Source organism: Penicillium solitum, assembly GCF_028829755.1.
Source record: "Penicillium solitum strain IBT 25940 chromosome Unknown utg000001l_segment0_segment0, whole genome shotgun sequence".
NCBI classification, from domain to species: domain Eukaryota; kingdom Fungi; phylum Ascomycota; class Eurotiomycetes; order Eurotiales; family Aspergillaceae; genus Penicillium; species Penicillium solitum.
In genome coordinates, this window is record NW_027072121.1 from 3742328 (window position 1) to 3767720 (window position 25393).

A 25393-nucleotide genomic window follows, 5' to 3' on the forward strand; every position below is an offset into this window, starting at 1 on the left:
TACAAACAAGTGTTTTAATTTTTTTTAATAGATAGTTTAACTCTACCAAGTAAAAACCACCAACATCATCAAATAGATCAAGAATCATATAGTCATAAGGAGAAAAAGCGTTGGTCCCCAAGAAACCATCAAGTCGTATCAATCATGTAGGGAATATGCTAAATGAGCAAAGCAATCCCAGAAATTCGAAAGTGAAGTGAAGTGAAAGTGAAAGTGAAGAGAAAAGACAAGGAAATGGAAAGAGAAAGAGAAAAAGAAAACAAAGACGCCCAACACAAAACAATAACAAGACCCAATCTCTATGCACATCGCAGTAATCAATCTGTGATTGGAGTGTTCAGTCTATGAAATCAGCCAACCGCGCAAATAAGAAATGGTTTAAAAGCCAAACAAGAATCAAGAATTGAATCAAACGGAGGCCCAATCGCCTAATAAAAATGATGTTTGAGAAGTGGGCGGGGGAAGAATGGGAGACCTAGGTAGTTAATATAGAATGAAAAACCAAAACAAAGAATCGCAGGGCTGAAATGCCCACATATACTCATCCTTCATGACCAAACATGGAAACCTGGGAGCCCTGCTCCCCGTCTTCCGCTGCCACGCCGGGACCCAGCAGCCGATTCAGCACCACCGTGATTGCCATGTCTACCTTCATCCAGGCTACGCCGCGAGGCGCCGAAGTCGCTCATAGCAAAGAGCAGCGGCTCGTCGTCCTCGGGCGCTTGTCCGGACAGCGTCCGACCCGCGCCTGGCCGCTGTGCAGAACCGCGTCGGATCTCTAGCGTAGAGTTGCCACTATTACTTCCACTAGCGTTGCCATCGCGGTCCTGGTCGCGCTCAGTCAGGTGAGGGGCGAGGTTGGCGCCCCGGGCAAAGCTGCTGGATGCTGAGTTCAGGGAATGTCCGCCCGAGTAGCCGCGGCCGCGGGAGCTAGCGAACCGCGGCTGGTAGACATGGGGGTTGGAGGAGGCTGAGGCGCTAGTTGGTCCAGACATTTGCCCGCGTGGGGATGCACTCTCCCGGTACGGTCCCGCTGTAGAGCCGGATGGGCCGCTTCGGTCCTCGGCAGGGGATTGCTCGGCTTTTTGGGACTCATTCTGTTGTTGGGCGACACCCAGGGTGACGTTTGGGGGCTCATCGGCACCCAGACTAAGGCTGCGCATGCCAAATGGGAAGATTTCATCGTCTTCGCTTGTAACGACCGGACGGCGCACGGCTGCAGAGCTCGAGCGACGGTAAGCAGGGTCGAAGATCCGCGGCGATGTTGGGATGTCAATAGCACCTGCGGTAGAGGAAGGTCCTCGCGGGTTTTCTGTGCCGGGATGTTCTTCCAGCGTGGAGTCGTGGTGTATGCGAGGGATTCTTGCACGGTGATCGATTTCAATGTCATCAGCAACGCTGTTCGAGCTCAAACGAGAGCGGATAGCAGGAGTGTGGGGGGTGTGGGGAGTGTGGGGGGATAGAGGTTTCCCTGGAGAAGAAGCTGTGGAGATGGAGGTGCCCGCAACCATCGGTGGGACTCCTGACAGTTGCTTGCTCGAAGAAATGGAAGAGCGCTGCATGTGCATAGACTGTGACATGGAGTCGGACAACGCGGCGTTTGAATCTCGCATACCGCGGAAGCGAGCAAGAGCTGCTGCGGTGGGGTTCGGCTGCCTAGGGCCAGGCTGAATAGATGCAGAGGTGGATGAATTCATTAGATCCTTCTTTGAATCGAGCATCTTCAAAAAATCGGAGATATTCTCGTCATCGGCGTGAATAGACTCTGCACTCGTGCCTGTAGCTTCCGTGAGTAGGCCGGACCCGGGCTGTGCATTAGATGATGTCGCACTCGCTCGGCCGCTGGAGTTGTCATCTTCCAGTCTGTTTGCCCCTGCAGATAGGCGGCCTCGTCGGTGGCTAAAGGAGCTGCTATACCGGGAGATAGGAGCAGGTTTGGGGGATGCGGAATTAGAGAATGATATAGCTTGTTCGGATGCAATGGTTATAGGTCTGCGCGCTGAAGCGGCAGAAGAAGGGGGCGGCATCACGCGGGAATCGGCAGATGTTCCTGTGGGGATGCGTGAAGACATATTGCGGGGAGATACTCCTAGGGGAGAGTCTGCTAAAGCCGGGGAAGCAGAAAGAGGCGGAGCTTTGAAGGGTTGGAATGAAATAGAGGGACGGCGTGGGAAACTTGAGCCTCCACCTTCGCTGGCAATCTGCGCAGCACGTCCTGAGGGAACGACTTTGGCAGGAGGGAGGAGTCTCTTGGGTGACTCTGTCGGGGAAGGGGATCCCGCGCCCGAATCTCTCATTGCACGAAGTGCTGATATAGGACTTGCACCTGTTGTTGGGCCAACCTGGTGGAAGGTTGAGAGGCTGCCGTATGCACGCGTGCAATCTGGGTTCTCAACGGTCCTCCTCTCCACTGGCACAGAACCGACTTCAGGATTTGGGCGGTTGACATCATCTGAAGGCAACGATGGACGAAAGATCTCGTCGTCAGCACCCATAAACCTTGAGCTCAGCAGCGCTTCCGAGTCATCAACACGGAAATCGCAGTTCGTCCGATACGTAACTTGAACTGAAAAGGGACCTGCGGGCGACTCCGTGACCCCAAAGCTGTAGGTGTCCACCACTTTTTCGCTTCCCTCACTCAACGGAGCTGTCAAATGATCCAGTGAGAGGTCATCCCGAGCAGCGCTCCCATCTACCACACGGTACTTGATCTGGAGAGCTGGACTCTGCCGCAACTTCTTGTTGCGTTTAGAGAATCTCCATGCAGGCAAGAACTTGGAGTAGGTAAATAAGGATCGGAAGAGCACGATGCTTTTCTTATACACAGTCGGCAAGATAGAGCCTAAATCTGCCGGGGGTCTGCTTGACGACCCTCCTAACTCGATCCTCCACCGCTCCAAGATAATCTCGTCATTTTCCGATTGGTATGGCTTTGCACGGGCGCCCTCAAGCGTCGCGAGCGACTCACGCACATCCCAACGTTTCCCATTCTCATCGAGAATCACCAGACTTTGATTATTTGTGAGAGCTTTTGTGTCTAGGTATGTTTCGATGACGAGGGGTGGTGGTCGACTGTCCGTTGCATCGCATGTTCTCCAAGGTCGCAGGGGTTCTCGAAGGACATCTGTATCATCTAATTCGACGTTGAACTGGACCGAAACAAATAGAGTTAGCATCTGCCACTTTCATATGCTTGACTGTCCCAAAAAGCATCGCAAATCCGACCATGAGATGGAAACGTACCCAGCGGTTGACTCTAGGGGACTCAGAACCCTTGTTATAGGAGGGAGGCAGTGCAACTCGTGAATGCAGGATAATCAAAGCCGCTTTTGTGTGATAGTTCTGTTGGAAATGAGGTTAGCCATCAATAAGCCATCCTGATAAGTCATGGGAGGGGCGATCTGAATGGCGATACCGATATTATCTGATTTAACCGGGTCAGGGCCTCCTTGCCCAGTGCCGCATTCCTCCCCTGCTCGGACGGCTGAGATCCCGGCTCTATCCCTAACCCCCTGGCAGAATTAGACCCCATATCGACGGTTGGGGAGCTCGGGGTAGCTTCCTGTTCTCTGCGGTCGTCTCGAGCTGTCGGTCTAGGTGGAAAGTTAGGCGCCGGAGACGGCACCGTCGATGATCGGGGATGTTGATGCATGGTGGGCGGCTAATTGCGAAATCGTGGTTAGCGACCATCGACACACATGCAAGCAAGAGGCAAGAACGGTATTACCCTGATGGAGCGGGTCCCGTCCAGGGAGGTGCTGGATACGAGTGTTATCACCGCCGGAATCTGTTATCAGGAACGCAATCGGGCAGCGATAGTTCCAGGACTGAGGGCCATGCTAACAGAAGAGGAGAATGATATCTTCTAAGGATGTCCCTGAATCTGAGACGGTGAATGATTCACGATAAGACAATGGGCGGCTAGCATGTGGTCTGGGGGTGACTCCGGACTGGGACCTTCGGAGCAGGTCTAGAGCTTCTCCGCACGGGTAAATGCAGTTAGATGAGATTGCCGTGTAAGGTGTAGTGAAAGCGAGAGAAATATAAGAAAGCTCATGAGAAAGAAATGAGAAACAAGACAGGATGCGGAGAAAAGAGAGAGAAGGGGTGTGATAATGAAGATAGTTCGTCTGTGACGCACATCCGGTGACTCGACGGGTCTCGAGTGCCCTAGTCAGCCTAGAACGCCACACAGATGATGCAAACACAGGGGTTTGCTGCCTATATTCTGGATCTTATTCTTCTTCTTCTTCTTCTCTCTCCCTGTTTGACTTAGATATATCTCTTACCTTTTTTCCTTTTTTTACCTAGAGATAGGCTGTTGTACAAACCGGGTACCATGCACGGTCGCAAGGATCGCCATACCCGGGCAAGGTACCCTGGAACCGATAAGCACCAGATCACGACTTACAAGGCGTGATATTAAAATATCTACATAGTTACATAGTTACATAGCCGGGGTAGGTATGGGCAGGTGATGAGTATCTCAATTATATCTGACTATGTACTTTATATCGACTTTATAAGTATCTTCTCAAGATTTCCCCATATTCTATTTTGACATGTTACACCGTTATCTGATCCAACGTCATAACTTCATTCCATCAATAGATCAATGACTACATACATATATGTATCCATGGATGTACATAGGAAAGACTGACTTCTCATTGTTGATGATAAACATTATATATTGAAAGAAAATGATATATACTTCCAAGGACAAAGGATGCCAAAATATGACCAAAACACACAAAGACAAAGTGGGAGAGCGAATTATAACCTAGGTGCACATATATAGATCAATAACATATACAAAAGTTGGGCTCAAACCCTCAATGGCCATTATGTGCAATGGTAACAGATGTCAGCATTCGGTTAAAGGGTTGTGTTGAGCACTGTAACGGGATCGCTCTTGACCTTCGAGTCTTGATCACCCAAATGGGTCAGCGCATCAATGAGCTTTATAATAATAGGCTCGAGCCCCGCACCAAGAGCAAGCGGGTTTAGAATACTGCCAAGCTCAGTACTCGTGGTGCAGCCACTCTTGGTCGTGCCAGCAAAGGCATTCTGGACAAACTGGATGGTCTCGGGGATGGCAATGATTTCAGTGGTCGCGTGACCACCGCTGGCATACGTAGTAAACTTCACATTTGCATCCCAGTTGCACCAGGAATTAACCATAGTTTTAGCATCGGCGTAAGGGATGACTTCATCGTCTGTGGCGTGGTACACAAATGTTGGTGCCGTCGGGGTCTCGTCCTTATTCACACCCATGCTGTTCTGCTTCAACACTGACTGAACGATCGGGTCGAAGATGAAATCCTTGCCTAGGGTTTGGAAGCTAGTGTCAAGGACCGATTTTTCAAAGAACGTCGCGATATCCGCAGTGAAGCATTGGGACGCGGCACTGTCCAGTATCTTTTGACCATCTGCCGTGATGACCTTGTCGAAGAAAGGGATCAGGTCAGCACCGTAGGCGCTCGGTCTTGAGAGACCAACGAAAGCTGGGGGGAGCAAGCCACTGAAGGCTGTGTCGTCAAGCTGATACATTGTGCCAGTGACGTTCGCGGGAGTTCCACCCTGCACCCAGGCCTTGATGTTCAACTCTGACGCATACGTGGGCTGCAAAGAGGCCGCCCAGCCGGTAGCAATGGAACCGCCTGAATAGCCGACGCCGGCAATCATGGGGCTATCGGTGAGACCCAAGGTTTTGAAGCTCTGCGCGGCACGGATACCATCCAATACACCCATACCTGCGAGACGACCCGGTCCAAAGGCAGCATCGGGTCCCTCATAGTCGGAAGAAACGACGATGTAACCAAGAGCAAGGTAGATCTCAATGATCAATAGCTCGACCGAAGCGATCAAACTGTCCTGTGCCGCACCGAGCTGGTAGGCGTAGCTAGGCTGGCATTTCGATGCAGAGCTATCGTAGGCTGTGGCGAAGGAAACGAAACGATCGAGCTTAGCGTTCTTGGGCTTGAACACCGTGGTAACTGTTGCAAGGGCCGAGCCATTAACTGCAGTCGTGCGGTAAAGCAGCTGATAGGCATCTACGTCAGCCGGGACGAGACCAAAGAACGCGGCAGTGATGTTGCGTTGGTTCAGGATTGTCCCAGGCGCCTTGGATGCGTAGCCAGCAGGTGGCTGATAGAACGGATCAGTGGCGGGAGGCTGAACCGTTCTGCGAGAGACCTGAGCAGGTAGCGCTGAGGCAATTGAAGTGAATACCATCAACCCAACCAGGGCAAGACGCACCATGCGTGCAAGGGACAATGCCATTTTCCTGCTCGATATAGGAGAGTCGGGGCTGTGATGCTGAACGAGGAAAGGGATCCTCTTCATATTATATACTTCGGACGATCTAAGCATGATACATACCTTTTCTTCCTGAGAATGTGATCGATATACGGATATATTACCGAGGCAGGTGAAGAGAGTGACGATCATTGCCCCTGATTATGGGGAGACTCCATAAGCAGTTCGGGGCAATGCATGATCCGTCTGATGCCCTGCAGATCCCCTTGTTGATATGAAGTTTAGTTTTATATCTTTTTCCCACAGAAGCATGAATACATGAAATTAGCAGATCTGGGAATAAACTTATCCGATAGACTCATCTCTCTATCTCTTTTTATCTTCAACCGCTTGGTGAAAGTTGGGGTCCAACAAATTTTCAAACCCGTGAAGGATCGGCGTCAGCCCCGCACAAAGAAAGTTCTTCATGAAAAGCCCTTTGGATGCATGCCGGAGGCTGATTACTCCGTAGTGAGACATTTTATTGGGGAACCCCTGCCCATTCTGCAATGAATACGTTGTGGATACGCCTCCGGTTAGAATAATAAGCACGACTGGTCTCCATATTCTGTATGAGTACAGACCCAACTGATTTTACACGAGTGCTCTGACCCGATATTGCCTTGGCGCTACCCCTCATTGTGCAGAGGATATCTCGCAAGAAGCAGTCTCCTGCATAAGCGACCATCGTTAGCTCCATATTGTTCCTTCACATGAAAGAGCATGGGTTGCATTCTTCAGATTTCTTCGGTTTAATATACTCGGCATTGGGAGTCAAGCCGTGTGTTGAGCCGAGCAGGATCATGGGAGGCAGATGACACCTCCCTTTTTGGTAAGGCTGAAGCTTGGATAGCGGTAAAAAAAAAATGGAATAGTATCTAAGACCGATTGGTGGAAGGAGAAGAATTATTATATGTTGTTCATGGATAATATACTATAAGTTATACCTAAATGCTTTGATGTAGAGTGTCACCTAACAGCGGTGGAGGCTCCCTCTTTCCCCATCATTTTTGATTTAATGTAGCATTTATTCTTTCTCATGATTTCTCGCTTCACTCAGTATTTTCCACCATCCTTCACTCACCGGATTCCGGACCGGATGGTCACGAAAATATCTGATGATCACTACGAATGCTCCCCACCGACACCGGATCCACCTCGAGATTCATTCGTTGTCTACGGAGTAGTCGGAAATTATATTTCCAAGTGGTGTACGGAGTAGAGATGATGGATCGTCAAGCTGTGAAATTGATCCTTCAGATGTTTCAGCAATGTGGTTAATAAGAAATATCTGCTGAGACCATTTACGGTGAGAAATCCTATGTGAGCTGCAGAATTTCGCTGTGCCACTGATAGTAATCATTTTCAGCAGCTGATTCCCCCCGTGGTAAAACCAAACTTATATATAACGGATCTCTTTATTAGTAGAAAAGACCATTGTAGCTGCAAAAGTTCTTTGAGATTTTGCTCTTTGTTCAAGCACATGGCATCTCAAGTTTTACTACATAAACCCCTACCTCCCTCTTCAGACCATCATAAATTGGTACTATAAATGATTAGAGCGTTTTCTCTCAAAGAACAGAAGATCATATAGCAGGGTGCAGTCTTCTCCTACCAAAGATTATCCTCAATTCCATCCACTCCATTATCTAGCAAAATGCGTGTGCAAGCAAGTCCCTTCGTAACCCGTCAGCATCATATTCCGGATCCTTGTGACGATGGCGAGGGCTATTGTTGGGTAAGTGTTATACTCCTACCGGAAGCGAGGAATGGCACCCATAGTGATGAAGCAATTATGTTGTTTGTAATTCGAAAGTGCAAAGATGGCCAAACCACCATGACCCACCAGCCACTGCATGGGCTGGGGGACCACTGTATCTCATTGCCAGTCAAGTGGAATACACCTAGGCAAAATCTGCGTACAGTTCGGGACCAGGCTGCGGCTCTCGCATCATGGTGGCTTGTCCAAATTCGTGAAAACAGGGTTACTATTGACCAGGAGATGGTTTTTGATAACCGCACCATCGGAGGATCCAAAAACATGTTGGATGTGATCCCTCCCGAGTGGGAAAAACCTAAGTATTCAGATTAAAGCAAATATTATGCAGATTGTTGTTATGGCAAATTATCATTTGTTCTGCCCGTGGATTCCGGCGAGTTTAGAAAGATGGAAGATGCGAAGAAGTGTTGTATTCATTGATTTCAGTCAAGATGTTCAATATATCAATTAATCGAAGAGTTAAAAGAGATAAGAAGTAGTTCCTTGAACTAGTAATTAGGTAGTTGAATAGCTAGATATCTAGTCCTGAGGTCGTCCCTAAGGGCCTTTGTCACCAAACGGCTTTCTGGTCGCTCTGGTGATGTACGTGACCATTTAGCGAATGCGTACGATTCCAGGGGAGTCAGACATGTCCTAGTATAACATGGACACGTAGTCTGCCTCTGGCATTTAATTCTACTGTGAGATACAAACAATTAAGCGCATGCAGAGATAGTATTCGAAGGTAGTACAGAGAGCATAGTTGGCCCGCAACACCTAACATCAATGTAGGTAGCTATGCACCAAGACGTTGCAAAAAGGCGTTTGCGGAGTGACTTTTAACGCGAGCCTATATCACGTTACATGTTAGAAAGAGCATAGAAACAATATTGAAGGGTATTTGTGGTGATATCGTCAACATAGGAATTTGCTATGAAGCGATTCACAGTTCGGTGCCAATACAGACTCGAGGAACAAGAAGAATGGGGCTCCATTGAAATTGGCAGTTAAAAGGAAAGGATTGAGATCGTTGGAAAGGTACTGTGATTTGGCCCTGGTCCGACTTTGAAAGACATCTAGGAGTACATATTTGCTCCTTACCCCATCCTATATCTTCCTCCTTCCCCCTCCCTCCCTCCTTCTCTTTCTTTTATGCACTTAGTAGATGACCAAGATTCTTGGAGCCTTCTAACTCTTACTCATCCTCACAATTACTGCCATGGCTGTTATGTCTACCCAAAAGTTGTCTGGCCGAGGGCTCGGCGACCCAGTGCTGCTTGACAAGATTGACCGGCTCCTAGCTTGCAACCTCGGTGAATATGTCAACTTGCCCCAGCTTGTTGTTGTGGGAGACCAGTCAAGTGGGAAAAGTTCTGTTCTCGAGGGTCTTACCAAGTTGCCGTTCCCCAGAGATAGTGGGTTGTGTACTCGTTTTGCTACTCAAATCATCTTCCGGTGGATCAGAGCAGACACAAAGAGGACCATCACTGCCTCTATCATTTCAGCGTCCGATGAAGACCCAGAACACATTTCTCGCTTGGCAGCATGGAGAGGAGCCAATATGGAATCTCTCGACTCCGAATCCTTCGCTGGAACAATGCGTGAAGTAAGTTTTGCTACTTCAGCAAATCATAAATGAACCCTTTTGTAATGACCATTTACTATAGGTTCACGAGAGCATGGGTTTATCGGGCTCTGAGAATGACACTTTGAAGCCCACCTTTACTCGAGACGTCTTCCGGTTGGAGATTTGTGGACCCGAAGAAGATAATTTGAGTATCATTGATGTCCCGGGTATTTTCAAGAACACCACGGCTGGTCTCACTACCAAGCAGGATATGGAGATGGTGAAGGATATGGTCCTGGGCTACATGCGCAACCCTCGTTCCATCATGCTCACCGTGGTTCCGGCAAATGTGGACATCGCTACACAGGAGATTCTCGAGATGGCGCGCGAGTGTGACCCCCAAGGAATTCGTACACTGGGAGTGTTTACCAAGCCTGATTTAGTAGACAAGGGTGCTGAGGACAAGATCATCGACTTGATTGAGGGCAAAACACATTCCTTGGCGTTTGGCTGGACTGTTGTGCGCAATGCCGGCCAGCAGCAGCTACTTGACCAGAGTTCCGATCGAGACTTGGTCGAGGTCAAGTTCTTTCGGGAAAATCACCCATGGAGCAACCTTCCGACTGACAAAGTTGGCATTATTGCCCTCAAGATCCGCCTGCAAGATGTGCAAACGACCCAAATTCGTCGAGAGTTTCCCAAGGCATGTCACATTATCTCGCCTTTTGTTTGCAGATTTGGCTGACTATATATGTAGATGCGTACCGATGTTGGTCGAAAGCTGAAGGCCATGAAGAATGATTTGTCTGCTCTTGGAAATGAACGAAGTACCCCGGAGCAGCAGAGAAGCTTTCTGCTCGATGTCATAACGAGGTTTCAAGATCTTGTTTCGCAAGCCATGGCGACTTCATATGGCACGCATGAATTGTTTGACAAAGAAAAACAGTCTCGACTGGCAACAATAGTCAGAAACCGCATGGATGTTTTCAAGTTCGACATGGAAGAGTATGGGGTTGAATACAAGTTTGTCAGTGAAGTTCCCGATACCCCAATGGAACCGACGGAAGGCGAGGAGAATCAGGAAGATGATGTTGGAATCCCTGTACGGAAGCACCTGGATGTGTCAGAGCATAGCGGCGCCATTGATGGCATTCTACACGAACAAAAAATTGTGACAAAGCCGACAGATGGCAGTATTCTGGTATGGATCGAGGACCAGTATCGTGCTTCCCGCGGATTCGAGGTGGGGACGTTTCAGACCTCTCTATTGTGTACCATCATGAACAGACAAGCTGGCAAATGGACCGACTTCGCCCTCGGATATGTCAGCGATGTGATCGACATAATGCATACTTTTATGCTTAAAGTCCTTGAAGTCATCTGCCCGGATGAGCAAATTCGCGACAAGTTGGTGAGTGTCCTCACCGACGAGCTGTCCAAGAGATACAGAAAAGCAATGAAACAGGCTCGGCTGGTCCTCGATGTCGAGCGCATGAACATCATGACCTTGAATGACAAATTTTATGAGACACTTGAGGAAACTCAAAAGAGAAGGTGTGTTCGACCAATCCATTCGATCTATGAGATATACTGACATCGTTCCACCAGCCACCAGGAGAAGTATGAACCTATAGAAGACGAGGCGAGAGCTCCAATGAGTAACACCGAACGGACTGTTCGGTACATCCATGACATTTTGGCAGCCTATTACGAGGTGGCATCCAAGCGATTTGTGGATAACATATGCATGCAAGCTACCGGCTACTGTCTGCTTACCGGACCGCGCAAGCCGCTTGGACTTTTCTCGCCCCAGTTTGTTGCGAACCTGACAGAAGAGCAGCTAATGGAGATTGCGGGGGAGAATGCGGCGCTGAGTCGGCGACGTGCGCAGCTGAAGAAAGGGATCCAGGATCTGGAAACTGGTCGAAAGATTATGATGTAGATCTGGTCTGTGTGGTACGGACAACGTATGTCACCAGGTCATTCTACATGAGCAAACTGAACTTTAACTTGAGAAATCCGCATTGAAATGAAATGTCATACATACAACATACCTCGGTAGAACATACATAAGGGTGCATCATCCTATCAGTTCCCCACGAGCTCTGCCCTGAATGATCCTCGCCTCTCGTCCGGGGGCATGGAGGGACGTGCGCGTCATTATTGGTCAGAGTTATTCCACAGAGGGCGATAACGTCCATGGATGCACATAACACGGACTTTCTATAGTATAAATGGCTTTAACTAGTGGCCTCTTTTCCCCACCAATGTAAGTGTACCCCAGAAAGATATATTCTACTTTGGAAGTGGGTAACAGATTGCAAGCTGTGGAAAGATTGATTTAGTCCATAGGCTTAGATGTCTATGTCATTGAAGTTATTCTCTCGACTTGATCAAGTGACAATTTTGGTATACCTTACTTATACACTTATACTTGGTTGCGATTTGTGTACTCATAAATCTCAAAACACTTCATTTCAGAGACATGCTTTGACCCATTCATAGCAGTTTGACAAGTCCGAAATGACCCGGAGACTCCGATATAGATGTACTACTCCGTACTTACGGAGTACATGGTGTCGATGTCCTTTTTGACCCAACGGTCATTATAATCTACTGTGGAGCGGGTCCACGATCCACGGATGACATCGAGGGCAAACCGGACTGGATTTCTGGCAAGTGCGACGACATCTTGCTCTCTCCAACCATCGGGGTATCTCGAGACATTATACAATCTTCCAACCCTACCGAACACCTGTCCTCTTCGAAACTTTCGAGTTGCCCGCCAGATAAGCACTTCGCCACACGCGCATATTTCGAGCCCACAATCGATTTCGCGTCAAACCCACGAGAAAAATTGTGATACCGAGATCGCATCGACCTATACTTATAGCGTCGGCAATTCTTATCCTTTCCCCTAACCAGAGTTCTCTTATCACCCAGCTCCCCCGTCGCGGTCCACCCCACTGTGGTGACGGCGACGTTCAGCCTGGGCCTGATAAGAGATTCGGCGCGTCAATCACTCCGGGCACATGAGTAACAAGCTTTGGGAGTGTTTCATTCAAGATGATGTCGAGCGGTTCCAGCGGTCTCTGGCGAACGCGACGTTCGCGGGGCCACGAGCTGCAGGGGGCCCCGGAGGGACCACCAGAGCTGCGACAAATCTGTCATCGAAGGCTGGAAGCCCCGGGTCCATGATCGCTTCGTCTCCGAATACACCGAGAGGCAAGAAAAATATCGAATCATCACCTGGGACTTCTGTGCCTGACCGGACGGCCTTCCCACGCGGGGGCGCGACTTTGTCACGCGCCGATGTGAATGCCCGCGATCATTACGGCCGTACACTGCTCCATCATGTCGCTTCGTCCTCGAAACCTACCGCCTTCAAGTTCGCCCGCGCTTTGCTGGACGTTCCATTCGTCGATATATATGCGCAGGACTCGGAGAGCGGATGGACGGCTCTGCATCGGGCTCTTTACGCCGGGAACGCCACAATTGCTCTGGCGCTCATGGCGCGCGACCTGCAGGACATGACGGATTTCAGTAAAGGTGGGAATACAAGTCATCCGAGTGGTGGCCTGATCAAGATTAAGGACCGTGAGGGTTGCAGTCCCTTTGACGTCTTCGGGGCGACTATAAGAGCTCGCGACATTAAGCATCTCTCTGAAAACTGGCCGAACTTGGATCTTGATGATGATGCTCTGGGCAGCGATGCCGCTTCGAATGCCGGCGAAAACTTTGGAGATGACGGGGAAGATGGGGCATATGCTCTTAGGGGTGTCCTGAAAGGAGCCATGGATATTTCCGCCGATGAAGTTTTCACGCTAGGAAGCAACAAAAACTTGAACCTTGGTCTAGGGGATCAGGATGACAGACAATTTCCTGAGCGTATTTCATTGAAGCGCCCCGAACATCTTTTGCATCGATTTTATCGTGAATACCAAGAGAAGTTGGAGCACCTAGGGCTTGAGGATAGCGTGCCGAAGAGCAAATCGACCGAGCTTCCCACGTTGATCGCAAACAGGCCAATGAAATACCAAGACATCATCATGTCCAAACTGCACACCGCCATAATCACAGATGATCCCGAGGCTAATCTGTTCATGTGTGGATTTGGACCTGGAGGGCGCCTAGGAACAGGAGATGAGTCGACACGTTTCACTTTCGTTTGTGTTGAAACAGGTGGACTGGAGGGAAAGAAAGTCGTGTCGGCTGCTCTGGGTCAAGACCATAGTCTGGCCATTACCGAGCAAGGCGAGATTTTCAGCTGGGGAAGCAACAAGTTCGGACAACTTGGCTATGGCTTGCCCAGGACTAGCAACAAAAACGATATTCCCATCCAGACGACTCCTCGCCAGATCTTCAACCCGTTCAAGAAAGAGACGATCATAGGTGCAGCAGCATCGTCTATCCACTCGGTGGTCTTCAGTACCTCAGGTCTCTATACGTTTGGCAAGAATGAAGGTCAGCTTGGCCTAGTCGATTCCGACGCGCGTTCGCTCGAGGTACAAACAACACCGCGGCGCGTTGGAGCATCCCTTTTCAATTGCCCAATCAAGATGGTGTCCGCCATTGACCGTGCCACGTCTGTGCTTCTGCAGAATCACGAAGTATGGGTTTTCTCGTCATATGGCTATTCAAAGCTTTCATTCCCACTGGAGGTGAGCTCCAGATTCATCAGGGATAGCTTCATGGCAACCAGATATGACAAGACTGTGAATCGTGTTGTCAAGATTGTGTGTGGAGGCAACACCATATGTGCATTATCTAGCTCTGGTGATGTGTTCACTGTTCAAGCCAACCAATCCGATAATTCTTCGGCTTTAACATCCACAACCAATCCTGCAAAGATTCGGAATTCATTGGCCACCCCTGTTCGAGCATGGTCCGTTAAGAAATCATATATGGCAGCATGCGATGTTGATGTTGGACAAGATGGCTCGATTATCATCTGTACAACATCTGGATCGGCATGGAGAAAAGAACGGCGGACAAAGAACAAAGCGGGAGCCTCGAAAGAGTATAAATTTGCCCGCATACCTGGCCTCTCCCGGGCAGTGGCAGTGCGCAGCAATGCCTTCGGGGCCTACGCCGTCGCCCAACGTGACTGTGAAGTGACGAGAGAACAAATTCAAGTCGAGCAAAGCAACCTTTGGGATGATATTTTGCCGTTGTCCCCATTTTCAACCCCAGGTCTGGAAGAATTGGACTCGATCCTCGAAGATGACGCTCAGAATATCCCTCTTGTACTTTCATCCGGAAAAAGTATCCAAAGAGCCATACTTTCATCCTCGGATATTGAAAGCCAATTCCTTTCTGTATGGACCGAGGGAACTGTTTGGGTGACCAGCTCCCTATCCGACTCTTGCATTCCTGTTCATGAGTTTCTTATAGCTGGTCGTAGCCCTGTTTTGGGCAAGGCATTGGCCGAGTTCCGGGAGTCATATTATGCATCCGTCCCAGACGTTTTTGATATTGAATATGGGAAGGACGGACATCCCCAGATCCGCCTCCAAGGTGTTGATTTCTTGACCGTTATGAATGTGGTCTTTTTCCTTTACACGGACGGTATTCTCGATGTTTGGCGCCTAGCAAGGAGCTCACCCGCAAACTCGGCCCGTTTTAGGCAGGTTCGCACTGAAGTTATGCGGGTTTCTATGCAACTAGGCCTGCCAGCACTGGAGCGGGCAGCACGACTAATGGTCGAGCCTCAAAGAAGCTTGAAAATAGATATGGCGCATGCCATCAACCACTCATCTTTATTTGACAGCGCAGACGTGGTGGTGCAGCTCAAAGGCGATACAATCAAAGTGCATAGCCAAGTCGTGTGTCAGAGATGCCCGTTCTTTGACACTCTTTTCCATGGCTATGCGGGTGGAAGGTGGCTAGACTCGCGCAAAGCGGAGCCAAACCAGAGTGTGCATGTCGACCTAAAGCACATTGATCGCTCGACATTTGAATTTGTCCTGCGTTATCTATATGCTGATACAGAAGAACGGCTGTTTGACGAAGTCCGGACCAAAGATGTTGATGATTTCATTGACTTGCTTCTGGATGTAATGTTCGTGGCAAATGAGCTGATGATCGACCGACTGTCTCAAGTGTGCCAGAAGATACTTGGTCGTTTTGTCACAACGCGCAACGTGTGCTATTTGCTCAATTCCATTGCCCCTTGCTGTGTCACAGAGTTCAAGGACGCCGCACTGGAATATATCTGTCTCAATCTCGAGGCCATGCTCGCTAACAGATACCTCGAAGACTTGGATACCACTCTCCTTTGGGAGTTGGATCTGATCTGCCGCGAGAATCAGCTAGCATGCTGGCCCATATCCCGTGGTCGCAATTCTGAGGAATATGTCTTCGAAAAGTACCCCGAAATTGTCAGCTCTGTGGAAGCAGATAAGCAACGAAGGATCGATGCCATGGCTTTGCAATTCCGCCTTGGCCGTCTCGAGCCTTATGATACCCGAGCCCGGTCAACACCTAACGAGAAGGCCGCTTCATCTCCGTCTGTGCGTAAAACGAAGACCAGTGTATCCGGAGGATCACCAAATGTTGGTAGTAGCCCAACCCTGAAACCGAGGCAGTCAGTTGGAGATCTCATGTTTCAAATGGACGATGAGGCCCTTATGTCGCCAAGTCCTTCGAAAGGCAAAAGCGCCATGCGTGGACTCAGGTTCACAGAAGGCATACCCGAAAATCGATCATACCCCGACTCCCCAGCTTTGGGGGCGAGCATCCCAGAGGCCGAGTCCTTCGGCGATCGTGGTTTCTTGAAGGATCAGATGTCTTCCCCCCAAGACCCGCTACTAGCACAGTCTCCATCTGAGTCCAGGGGAATTATCAAAAACCAAAAACAAGCCATAGCTTCATCACCTAATCCTTCTTCTGCACCATGGACGTCGCCAATGATTTCGAGTTCCAAGAAAGATATCAAAGACATCATGGGAGAAGCATTACAGTCTCGGGTATCAAACCTCACGCTGGGTATGGCGGATCGACGCGAAAGCAGCGGTAGCTTTGTACCCAAGATCTCCCAAAAAGAGCGAAAGAAGCTCCAGCAACAACATATACAAGATCAGCTGGCTGCCCAACAGAAGGCGAAGGACACACCACAGAACCCCTGGCAGAAGCCGGCAACTTCTTCTCCGGCGTCGCTCCCTCAACTCGGTCCTCTGCCAGGTCAAAGCGCCATTTCTGAGGCTGTTAAATCATCACCACAAAGGTCCATGACTATGCGGCAGACTGTGGCCGGCACGCCGCCGCCAAAGTCAAAGGCAGTGGCTACACCGATGCAAACACCACGCCGCAGCGCGTCAGGCAACCCACAGGCCTCTTCTCATTCGAAACCTTCTACACCGGGACCTTCGACAGTAACCCATAACAATCAGCCAACATCACCACAGCCAGCCATCCAGTCAATTCGTCACATCCCACGCCCTGACCTAACATCATCACGCTCTCCTTCCTCCGGCTCATACTCTCTGTCGGCCATTTTGCTCCAGCAACAGACCGAAAAGGAAGCGATTCGTGAAGCAGCCACAGCCAAGCATAAAATGCAAGAGATCCAGGCCGAACAGGAGTTCCAGCAGTGGTGGGATCAAGAAAGCAAGCGTGTGCAAGGACTGGTAGACCCCGAGCCAAATGAACCTCGCTCTGAAAAGGGTGGACGAGGCGGCAAGGCGCCTGGCGCTGCCGGTGGCCCGCGTAAGCGTCGAGGCAACAAGAATACCGGTGATGGACCTGCTCCCCAAGATCACAGACGCGTATCGGCTCCAAACTCTGGGCATACAACCCCCAAAACGAATCAGAATGGGCAGGGCCCAGCCCAGTCTCAAAAAGCCTCGAATAAAAGTCGTGCTGGGGGTGTTGCTGGGAATGCTAATGGTCGTCGCGGAGGCGGTAATCAACGCGGTAAGGGCAAGAACGACGCATAACAAGATGAGAAGAAGGCTTTCATTCTCACATTGGCTTTTCTTCTGTGGCTATTATTTTTAGCTCTTGGGATACTTCCTATTGTACATTTTCGGCTTCCATTCCATTCCCACCGAGATATCATTGCTTTTGAACTATAGTATCGGCAGTTCTTTCATTGCTATCTCCTACCATCTACCCATACCCCTTCCTTTCACCTATCCACCATGCTTGCTCTTCTTGTTTATCAATTTAGAATCTCTTCGGGCAAATAGGGCGTTTGATTGAAGTGCTGGTCACTTTTAGAAGACCAGTATAGAATGATAGACTGCTGATTATTGATACACTGCTCTTGTGAAATTATGATCGTCTTCTTAAGATACAAACCTTTAGGCACCTTTCATAATAAAAACTTGATTTGCCGAGACGAGACTAAGATCAACTGTATTCGGTTTCCAGCCCTATGACCGGACTTCCCATCGTACAGTCGCCGGCTGCACAGGACGTGAAAAGAGGGACTAGAAAGAAAGTCAGCCATATATCCACATCAACCCAAGCCAAAAGAAACCCTTTTGAAAAGACTCACCGAGTAATCCGTGTCCGGCACCCCTTCCCTCCCCTCAGGATTGAAAAACCTGAACTCCCTCACAAGCGTGGCAACAATAACCTCCAAATTAAGATACGCAAACTTCTCCCCAATACAACGATGTCTACCGGCCCCGAACGGCAAGTACGGACTACGCGTTCCCTTAGAGACAGCCCCATACCCATAATCCACCGTATCAGAAGAATCCTCAACCTCAACCCGACTCTCCCAGCGATGCGGATCCCACCGCAACGGATCACGGAAATACCGCTCATCCCGCGCCGTCACACCAGGCGAAGAGAGCAGCGTATGAGACGGCGGAACAACAAACTCAGTCCCAGGCACCGGCATAGGATTCTTCACTTTCCGCATAAGCGTATGAATAGACGAGTGGATACGCAACGTCTCTTTGATCACATTGCGAAGTAATGGAAGCTTATCCATATCCTTGTACTGCAGCGGTGGGAGATCAGCGCCCAAGTTATTGATCTGTTCAGCATACAACTTCTCCGCCATTTCGGGCTGCGACGCGAGTCGGAGAAGGATCCAGCAACTAATCGCGGACGACGAGTGCTGGCCCGCCATCAGCAAGGTGATCATCATATGTGCGATCTCCTTGTCTGGGATTGGAGTCCCGTCGCGGTACACGCAGCGCATCAGGTTCGAGATCATGTCTGTTCCCTTGGCTTTGTCCCTGTCGTTGACGTTGTCTTCTTCGCCGGCTTCCCGTCGCGCTTGGATGATGTCCAGATATATCTCGCGCATACGGCCGTGTGCTTTATCGCGCTTGCGGTTGTGAGGCAGTGGTGCCCAGGGGAGCATGAAGTTTATTGGGGTGAAGCCTAGGTCGAGGTCGTGGAAGAGCTCGGCGAACTCGGAGGTTAGCTTGGAGCGTACTTCTTCGCCTTGGAGGGTGCGGGCTGCTGTGAAGACGGTTATCTCGGCCATGGCGGCGGCGAGGTTGATGGTGCCGGATTGGCCTTTGAAGTTTGGGGATGATTTTATGTAGGCGCTTGTTTCGTCGGCGATTAGGGGGACGTAGGATTCTAGGGCTTCTTGGCTTAGGCCGTATTTGATGAACTAGTTTGAAAGGGTTGGGTATTAGCTCTGGGTATTGGAGGTGTAATGAGTGGTTAGAAGGAGATATACCTTCTTTTGCTCCATGAGTTTGGAGTTGGGACAGTCGTAGACAACATCCGATCCGAAGACCGGTGTTGTAAGCTTGCCGTAGACTTCTTCGGCGTTGACGTCCTTCAACTTTCCATTGAGGATAAACTCATTGCCTTCAATGCCAAGGTAAACAGTTGTTTTCTTGCCTAGCAGAATGAATGTGAAGATGTCGCCGTACTAGGTGTGTTCGTTAGTAGGTGTCGTCTTTCACTTTGGAAGTATAAAGGGCAGCAAAATATACACACTTTGGCACGAGAAGCGAAGAAGAACTGGTACGGATCCATGCCATAGGCAACTGTACTTCCAATAAAAGGAACCCAGTGAAAGACAACAGGGGGTTCTTTTCTGTTGTAAAAGACAAGCTGGTTGATCACATTGAGGACGATTGACACCAGAACAAGTCCGGAGGTGTAGTATGCAATGCACAGGATCTGACCTGTTACCAACGGGATGATGTCCATGATAGTTTCCTTGACTATAGACTGGATAAACAAAAAATGAAGGAGTTTGAAGTCTGGAGTCTGGATGTATGCTGTATGAGGCCATATAGTTAGGGTTTTGTAGGACAAATCAGGAGGCCAGGATTGGCGATTAATCATCCGGTCAGGCCATCCAACCCTACCCCGGATGTCACACCAGCCGACGGCAAGAATGGCCGCCAGGGGCCACTCTTAGGCAGCTGATTTGTTTTGGATCTACAGGAAATAGTGGGCATAGTGGGCATAGTGGGATGTGATGACCATGTAAATGTGTGGCATTGGCTACTCATATCAACATAATGGAGCAAAAGTGCAGTGCAAGAGCAAAAAAAAACAGAAGAATAAATTATGTCCAACCTAATCGCTGTAATGAAAAACTAGAATGCGAACGCCGAACAACCATAGAGCTAACCGTCATAAACATAAAAGGGTGAAAAATCATAAATTAGCCATGGATGGCGACCTCTCGGCTCTCCCACATCCGGCGGATCAGCATGGCGCTGTCGTTAATCTGGAATCCTTCGTCATTGTCACCACTCAGGTCACGCGAAGCTTCGGCTGAAGTGGAGAGGATGCGATGAGATGGATCATTGGACTTGGCAGCCTTTGCGGTATTGAGAGGTTCGTTGTTTGTCGCTGGATCTTCAGAGGCGGTGGGGGTTGGATTACGCAAGTGGGATTTAGATGAAGGGCTGGAGCTGAGGCGACTGGGCCCTTTACCTTGCTGCAGAAGGGGCAGCGAAGGTGCTGATTTGACTGGTTTGCCGAGAGCTGATCCGTGCCCCGCTTTGTTGCCTCGGACAATATGACGAAGACGAGCGAAGCTCTGGCCGGTGGGAGACTGGAAACGTCGTACGACCATCAGTTCTAGGGATGTCTTCTCATACGCCTTGCGGATATGACGGGTTTCACTGTCATGTCCTGCACCGCCCGCTCGACCGTCGCCATTAAGCCCCCTGCCGGCGTCATAAGTGCTGTGGCTAGCGGCAATAAACGTTGGGTCGATGGCAGACGGCGGAGCTGCTGCGGTCACTCCATGGTTATCAGGAGGAGAGTTATTGAGGGTGGCAGTACGTTGAAGCCAGAGTTTCTGTTGTGTGCGAGAAGGCAGGTCTGCACCACGCGGCCGCGCAGGAGACGCGGCCAATTTAGCCGCTGCGGTGTTCGGAGAGGGCGGCGTCTGTGGGTGGTAGTGCGGGAGGAACGATGAGGGGGTATTTGGATCTGAGTCGGTGCGAGAAGATGCCTGCATGCTATTCTTGTTGTTCAAAATGAACCTTGAGACTCCACCTTCCATGGAGGATGAGGTGGCTTGGGGTTGAGAGCCTGGCATGCTGGCCATGCTGGTTGTAGAGAATGTGCGCCGAGCGTTGTCCTGGCCAGCAGCCAGGTTGAGAGATGCGCTACTACGCGATGCGGGATTGAGATTCGTAGCTTCTGGCTTCACCATAGCTGAGATAGAGGACATGGCAGGGGGTGCTTTGGACGAGTGCGTAGGACTTAGGAGGCGGGTTGCTATATCTCCCTGTTCAGTGTGCTGACTAGACCCATCGGCTTCTTCGTCCGAATCCTGCTGTTCAGCTTCCTCATCCTCCTCCGCATCATCCTCATCTAGTTCAGTACGCTGTCGAACGAACTTGGTGGTGATCGACTCGGGGAGACTGGTCGCTCGAGGCATTTGCGGATATGGTCGCTTGACAAAGGTAAGGTGGTCGACAAGAACGGTGCTATTGTCTGCGCTGGGATTGGATGGTGCCACCGAGTTGCGCCTCGTACTTTCGGGTGACTGTGTGGTATCTTCCCACTCAGCTTCGTCGGTTTCGTCATCCCCCAGTTCAAATCCGACCGTCTTTTTCTTTACCGCGCCAGGGGCCGGCCGCTCGGTCACCAACGCTTTCTTCCCAACGGCTGATGGATTCCGGCGCAACACAGGAGTGGAATAGTTTCTCTTCATGGAAGGATCAGTTGTATTACCATCCACAACGTTATCCCAGCGAACGTGTCCGCTTTCCTTTGGACTCGCTATTGGAGTTGCGGGGGCCGACTTCTTGCGTTGATGATGCCGCCCAGCAGTCTCGGGAGCTAGTTGGAATCGTTGGAGTTTGTTAAAGTTTTTGCTGGTGGAGGGGTTGCGGTGGTGATTGCGAGCACCAACAACATGGGCGCGGTGAGGTTTATGATGTAGAAGTGCCTTCTGGGAGTGGGACAATGATAGGTCATTAGGATTGGTGCTGCGCGTGACAACTGCATGGGAGGACACGGCACGGCGACCGAGACCCGGGCGCTTAACAGGGGAAGAGGTATTTGAGGCGTTAGAGGTAGGCATGGCGGTAAGCGAAAAGCTCCCAGAGGAGCCACAGGCGGGTAATCAGCTGTGCTCACGGAGCATAGAATGTGGGGATTGGCCGAGGCAAGTTGATCAAGAGGTCTCACGGCAGATTAGAGAGCATGCAGGCAAAAAGCAATGAAGACTCAATAGCTGGAAGCCGGGTTACACCGGTTTGAACCACCACTGAAAATGAATGAAAAAAATCAAATGGAATGTGAAAAGAAGAAGAACAGGAGAGAAATCCGGGGGGCGAATTAGAGAAGTGAAGAAGAGAGAGGGTGATCTCGCTGTCTTCGGCGATTAAGGAGCGGGTAATAGTATTGTGGAATGCCTCAGGCAGTTGACTCTGCGCCAAAAAGGTTATAAATGGAAATCCTGTTCCATCTGTAGTGACAATAGATTTTTTTTTCTATTTTTTTTTTTTCTAAAAAGCCCTAAATGATATTGGCGATAACTATTGGCAGTATACATAGGCAATGTCCTTTCGTGTATACATGAGAATCTCTTTATTCACCCACTTCAAGCTACACATTCAATCTGCTAAAAGTCTTAGGTATCATCGGGCGAAGAAAACAAACAAAGATAAAGCCATAGATAACGCCGAAAACAAATGTAATTACGCTATAGCTCAATAAGGTTTTCCTCCACTGGTCGTGCTGATTGCTGGTAAGGCGGCTGCGAAGTCTCCTGTACATACGATCCCGGTTGTCCAGCGGTAGTTGAAGGATAGGCAGATGGCACAGTGTTGGGGGGGTGTTGAGGTTGAGACTGTGGCGAGTAGTAGTAAGATTGAGAAGGCTCCGTTGCCTGCTGATGAAGTGCTGGCGCAGTAGGCGGCACCGAATAGCCTGACGATTGTGCATACCCGGCAGATGCATGTTGATCGGGCACGGGGGTAGGGCCGCTGGGAGGTGCACTAGCTTGATACTGAGAGTCCTGGTGCATAACAGGCGACGGCTGGTATTGAGGTTCTGTGCCGGGTGACTTGGCCGAGTCTTGGTCGTGTGGTCCTGCGTAATATTGAGCCGGAGCACTTGGTGCTGGAGCATTGGTATAGTTATTTGGAATGGCGTTGTTAGGTGAAGATGATCCAAGGGTCGGATGGGTATTTCCACCCCAGGTGTGGCCGTGAGACTCATTCGTGGGAGCTCCGTGTTGAGTGTGTGATGTGTATGCGGGATTATGGAAGGCGCTAGGTGGACCTCGATATCCATCGTTGTTCACATTATGCGGTGCATACATGGTAGTAGGTGGGCGAGAGCTGTCCATTTGAGTGCCATAATAGAAATTCTCGGCTCCACTCTGGACATCGGGAGCATGAGTAGGGAACGATGGCTGAAGATTTGGGTAGTGCGCCGCCCCAGGAACAGCTCCATGCCCAAGGGTGTGTTGGGAATAGGCACTGGTCAAACGCTCTTCCAGCATCCGATCATAGTAACGTACAACCGTAGAGAGCTTGGAATGGAGATCCAATAATGTATCTGTGGCGATTAGCTTGCGGTTCTATACATAAAGATGGTAAGACTGTTGAACTCACCATGCTTACTCATGGTCTCTCCATAGCTTCGAGCCAGCTTTGGTCGAAGGGAACCGATACTCTCATAAAGTTCCTGAATCTGCGGCTCTCTAAGAATTGTGCCCGGCGGCTGATGTTGGAGCCGATCAACCAGTGTAGAAAAGAGATGAATGTTCTCGGTTTCAACAGGGGTTAGTTCGTATGGATTTTTAGGCAATGGAGTGGGCGTGCTAGAGGAATCGCGCAAGATAGAACCTGGAGTGGGCACGTTCTTCAATGCGGCCGCATGGTTTTGCTTGTGCTGTTCCATATCACGCAGGGATGCCTCAATCGCAGCCTTAAGATCCGCATCTTCATCGTCCACACTCTCCAGTACTGGGGCGGGTTTCGCAGGTTCTGGGGCGTTGCCTGTCTGCGGTGCAAACCCGGAAGATCCTCTACCCTCGGCTTCATCGAGACTCATTTGCAACGCTCGACGCAAATCCTCATCAAATCCCGTATCCGCTTTACCAGCACGAGGTTCCATCGTGTTAGATTTGCTGATGGAGTTGTTTTTGAACGCAGATCGGTCCGAAATTCCCGGTGGCGCAAATGACTTCGAGGTCAGTTTGGCATGACATCCGTCATCTACTCTGACCGGTTGCAGAATTCCAAGATGCGGTAAAGGAATGGTCTTGCTTGAACACTGCGCGTCGAAAACGTTGCCGCAGTTACGGCAGTGGTGTTTGCGATTCATAAAGCTGAAGGCAGTCCGGCATCGCATACAGACTTCAGAGTCGATCCACTCTGGAGGCTGAGACAGATTCACGAATTAGCTTCCGCTTCAGGGCGAGGGATTTAAGACACACTCACTGCGCTACTCTCCAGCATACTGCCGCTCATTTCTGTCTTTGGTGGAAACCGGTATCCTTCGCTCTGCAATTTGCGATATGTCTCGCCCAAATAAGTCAAATCCATACGGCCCTGTGCAGCCATGGCCCAGTTCTGAATAAGTTCTAGTATTTTCCCCTGGACCTCGGCATTAAGGGGAGCGCCTTCAGATTTCAGCAATGAGACAAGGTTATCCATGAATTCTCGAGACGCGATCTCGGCCAGGAAATGGGTGCCTCCGTTTTTAACACATGTATCCGTTAACTGGAGGGGCAGGCTTATCAGCGCTTGTTCCAAGCCTATCATCAACCAGGGAGGAATGTTTCACCTTCAGTGTCGCCAGCTGAATATTGGGATTCCTATTCTCAAGTCGCCGTTTCAAAGACCTCATTCCATCCTTGGGCTGAACACTCTTTGATCGAACCATATCTGATATCTCCAGGTTGAGCGCAATATCTTCCCTAAAAGTGAGTTAGCCACATGATCATTCATTTCAGACAATCCCGGCAGGTATCCCCGGTAGATACGGGCATGATAACAGCACGGCAATCGAAACTCACAGGGAGGAAGCTGTCGCCCGCTCGATTTGCTCATCGAGCGGCGAGGTTGAAGAGAACCAGCCTGCCATGGTGAAGGCTAAACACCGGAAGAGCGTGTAATATCGAAGGAACACAGATCACAATAGTGTTGCAGAAAGCCAAGACACTTAAATGCAGCAAATATGAAGATCAGGCTGTCAAGTTGGAGGAGGAGCTTCCAGGCACCTCAATAATAGTGACTAAGCCCCTGGCGTCATAGGCTGGGGGCGGTGAAGTACTGTCATCTGATTACCCCAGAGGCATCCCGCATTGTGTCCCTGGATCTGTCCTCTTTACTCTGGTCTGTCTTTCGTTATTTGTGTTT

The 25393-nt window shown here is 49.9% G+C and overlaps 8 protein-coding genes across 8 annotated transcripts; 3 read left to right on the forward strand and 5 right to left on the reverse strand.

Moving 5' to 3' along the window:
- Nucleotides 1–548: 548 nt before the first annotated feature.
- N7455_001445 (uncharacterized protein) lies at nucleotides 549–3652 on the reverse strand (the record flags this gene model as incomplete). The annotated part of the gene is made up of 3 exons (XM_040952017.2): nucleotides 549–3149; nucleotides 3244–3342; nucleotides 3416–3652. 3 exons carry the CDS (start codon nucleotides 3650–3652, stop codon nucleotides 549–551), a joined length of 2937 nt encoding a protein of 978 aa, XP_040818620.2.
- Nucleotides 3653–4878: 1226 nt separating this feature from the next.
- Nucleotides 4879–6285, reverse strand: N7455_001446 (uncharacterized protein; the record flags this gene model as incomplete). Its single annotated transcript, XM_040951946.2, has 1 exon — nucleotides 4879–6285. One exon carries the CDS (start codon nucleotides 6283–6285, stop codon nucleotides 4879–4881), a length of 1407 nt encoding a protein of 468 aa, XP_040818242.2.
- Nucleotides 6286–7957: 1672 nt separating this feature from the next.
- Nucleotides 7958–8392, forward strand: N7455_001447 (uncharacterized protein; the record flags this gene model as incomplete). The annotated part of the gene is made up of 2 exons (XM_065604005.1): nucleotides 7958–8038; nucleotides 8117–8392. The coding sequence occupies 2 exons, from the start codon at nucleotides 7958–7960 to the stop codon at nucleotides 8390–8392; spliced, it is 357 nt and encodes a 118-aa protein (XP_065462496.1).
- An 886-nt stretch (nucleotides 8393–9278) lies between these two features.
- N7455_001448 (dynamin family protein) lies at nucleotides 9279–11568 on the forward strand (the record flags this gene model as incomplete). Its single annotated transcript, XM_065604006.1, has 4 exons — nucleotides 9279–9665; nucleotides 9727–10353; nucleotides 10384–11180; nucleotides 11235–11568. 4 exons carry the CDS (start codon nucleotides 9279–9281, stop codon nucleotides 11566–11568), a joined length of 2145 nt encoding a protein of 714 aa, XP_065462497.1.
- Nucleotides 11569–12658: 1090 nt separating this feature from the next.
- On the forward strand, nucleotides 12659–17875 carry N7455_001449 (BTB domain and ankyrin repeat protein; the record flags this gene model as incomplete). Its single annotated transcript, XM_040951182.2, has 2 exons — nucleotides 12659–17540; nucleotides 17847–17875. 2 exons carry the CDS (start codon nucleotides 12659–12661, stop codon nucleotides 17873–17875), a joined length of 4911 nt encoding a protein of 1636 aa, XP_040818346.2.
- Nucleotides 17876–17938: 63 nt separating this feature from the next.
- On the reverse strand, nucleotides 17939–19895 carry N7455_001450 (cytochrome P450; the record flags this gene model as incomplete). Its single annotated transcript, XM_040951443.2, has 4 exons — nucleotides 17939–18058; nucleotides 18127–19206; nucleotides 19276–19473; nucleotides 19542–19895. 4 exons carry the CDS (start codon nucleotides 19893–19895, stop codon nucleotides 18002–18004), a joined length of 1689 nt encoding a protein of 562 aa, XP_040818362.2. The 3' UTR covers nucleotides 17939–18001.
- Nucleotides 19896–20220: 325 nt separating this feature from the next.
- N7455_001451 (uncharacterized protein) lies at nucleotides 20221–22101 on the reverse strand (the record flags this gene model as incomplete). Its single annotated transcript, XM_040950967.2, has 1 exon — nucleotides 20221–22101. The coding sequence occupies one exon, from the start codon at nucleotides 22099–22101 to the stop codon at nucleotides 20221–20223; it is 1881 nt and encodes a 626-aa protein (XP_040817978.2).
- Nucleotides 22102–22725: 624 nt separating this feature from the next.
- Nucleotides 22726–25118, reverse strand: vps27 (ESCRT-0 subunit protein VPS27; the record flags this gene model as incomplete). The annotated part of the gene is made up of 5 exons (XM_040950976.2): nucleotides 22726–23585; nucleotides 23642–24413; nucleotides 24473–24754; nucleotides 24819–24951; nucleotides 25051–25118. 5 exons carry the CDS (start codon nucleotides 25116–25118, stop codon nucleotides 22726–22728), a joined length of 2115 nt encoding a protein of 704 aa, XP_040817892.2.
- Between the last annotated feature and the right edge of the window lie 275 nt (nucleotides 25119–25393).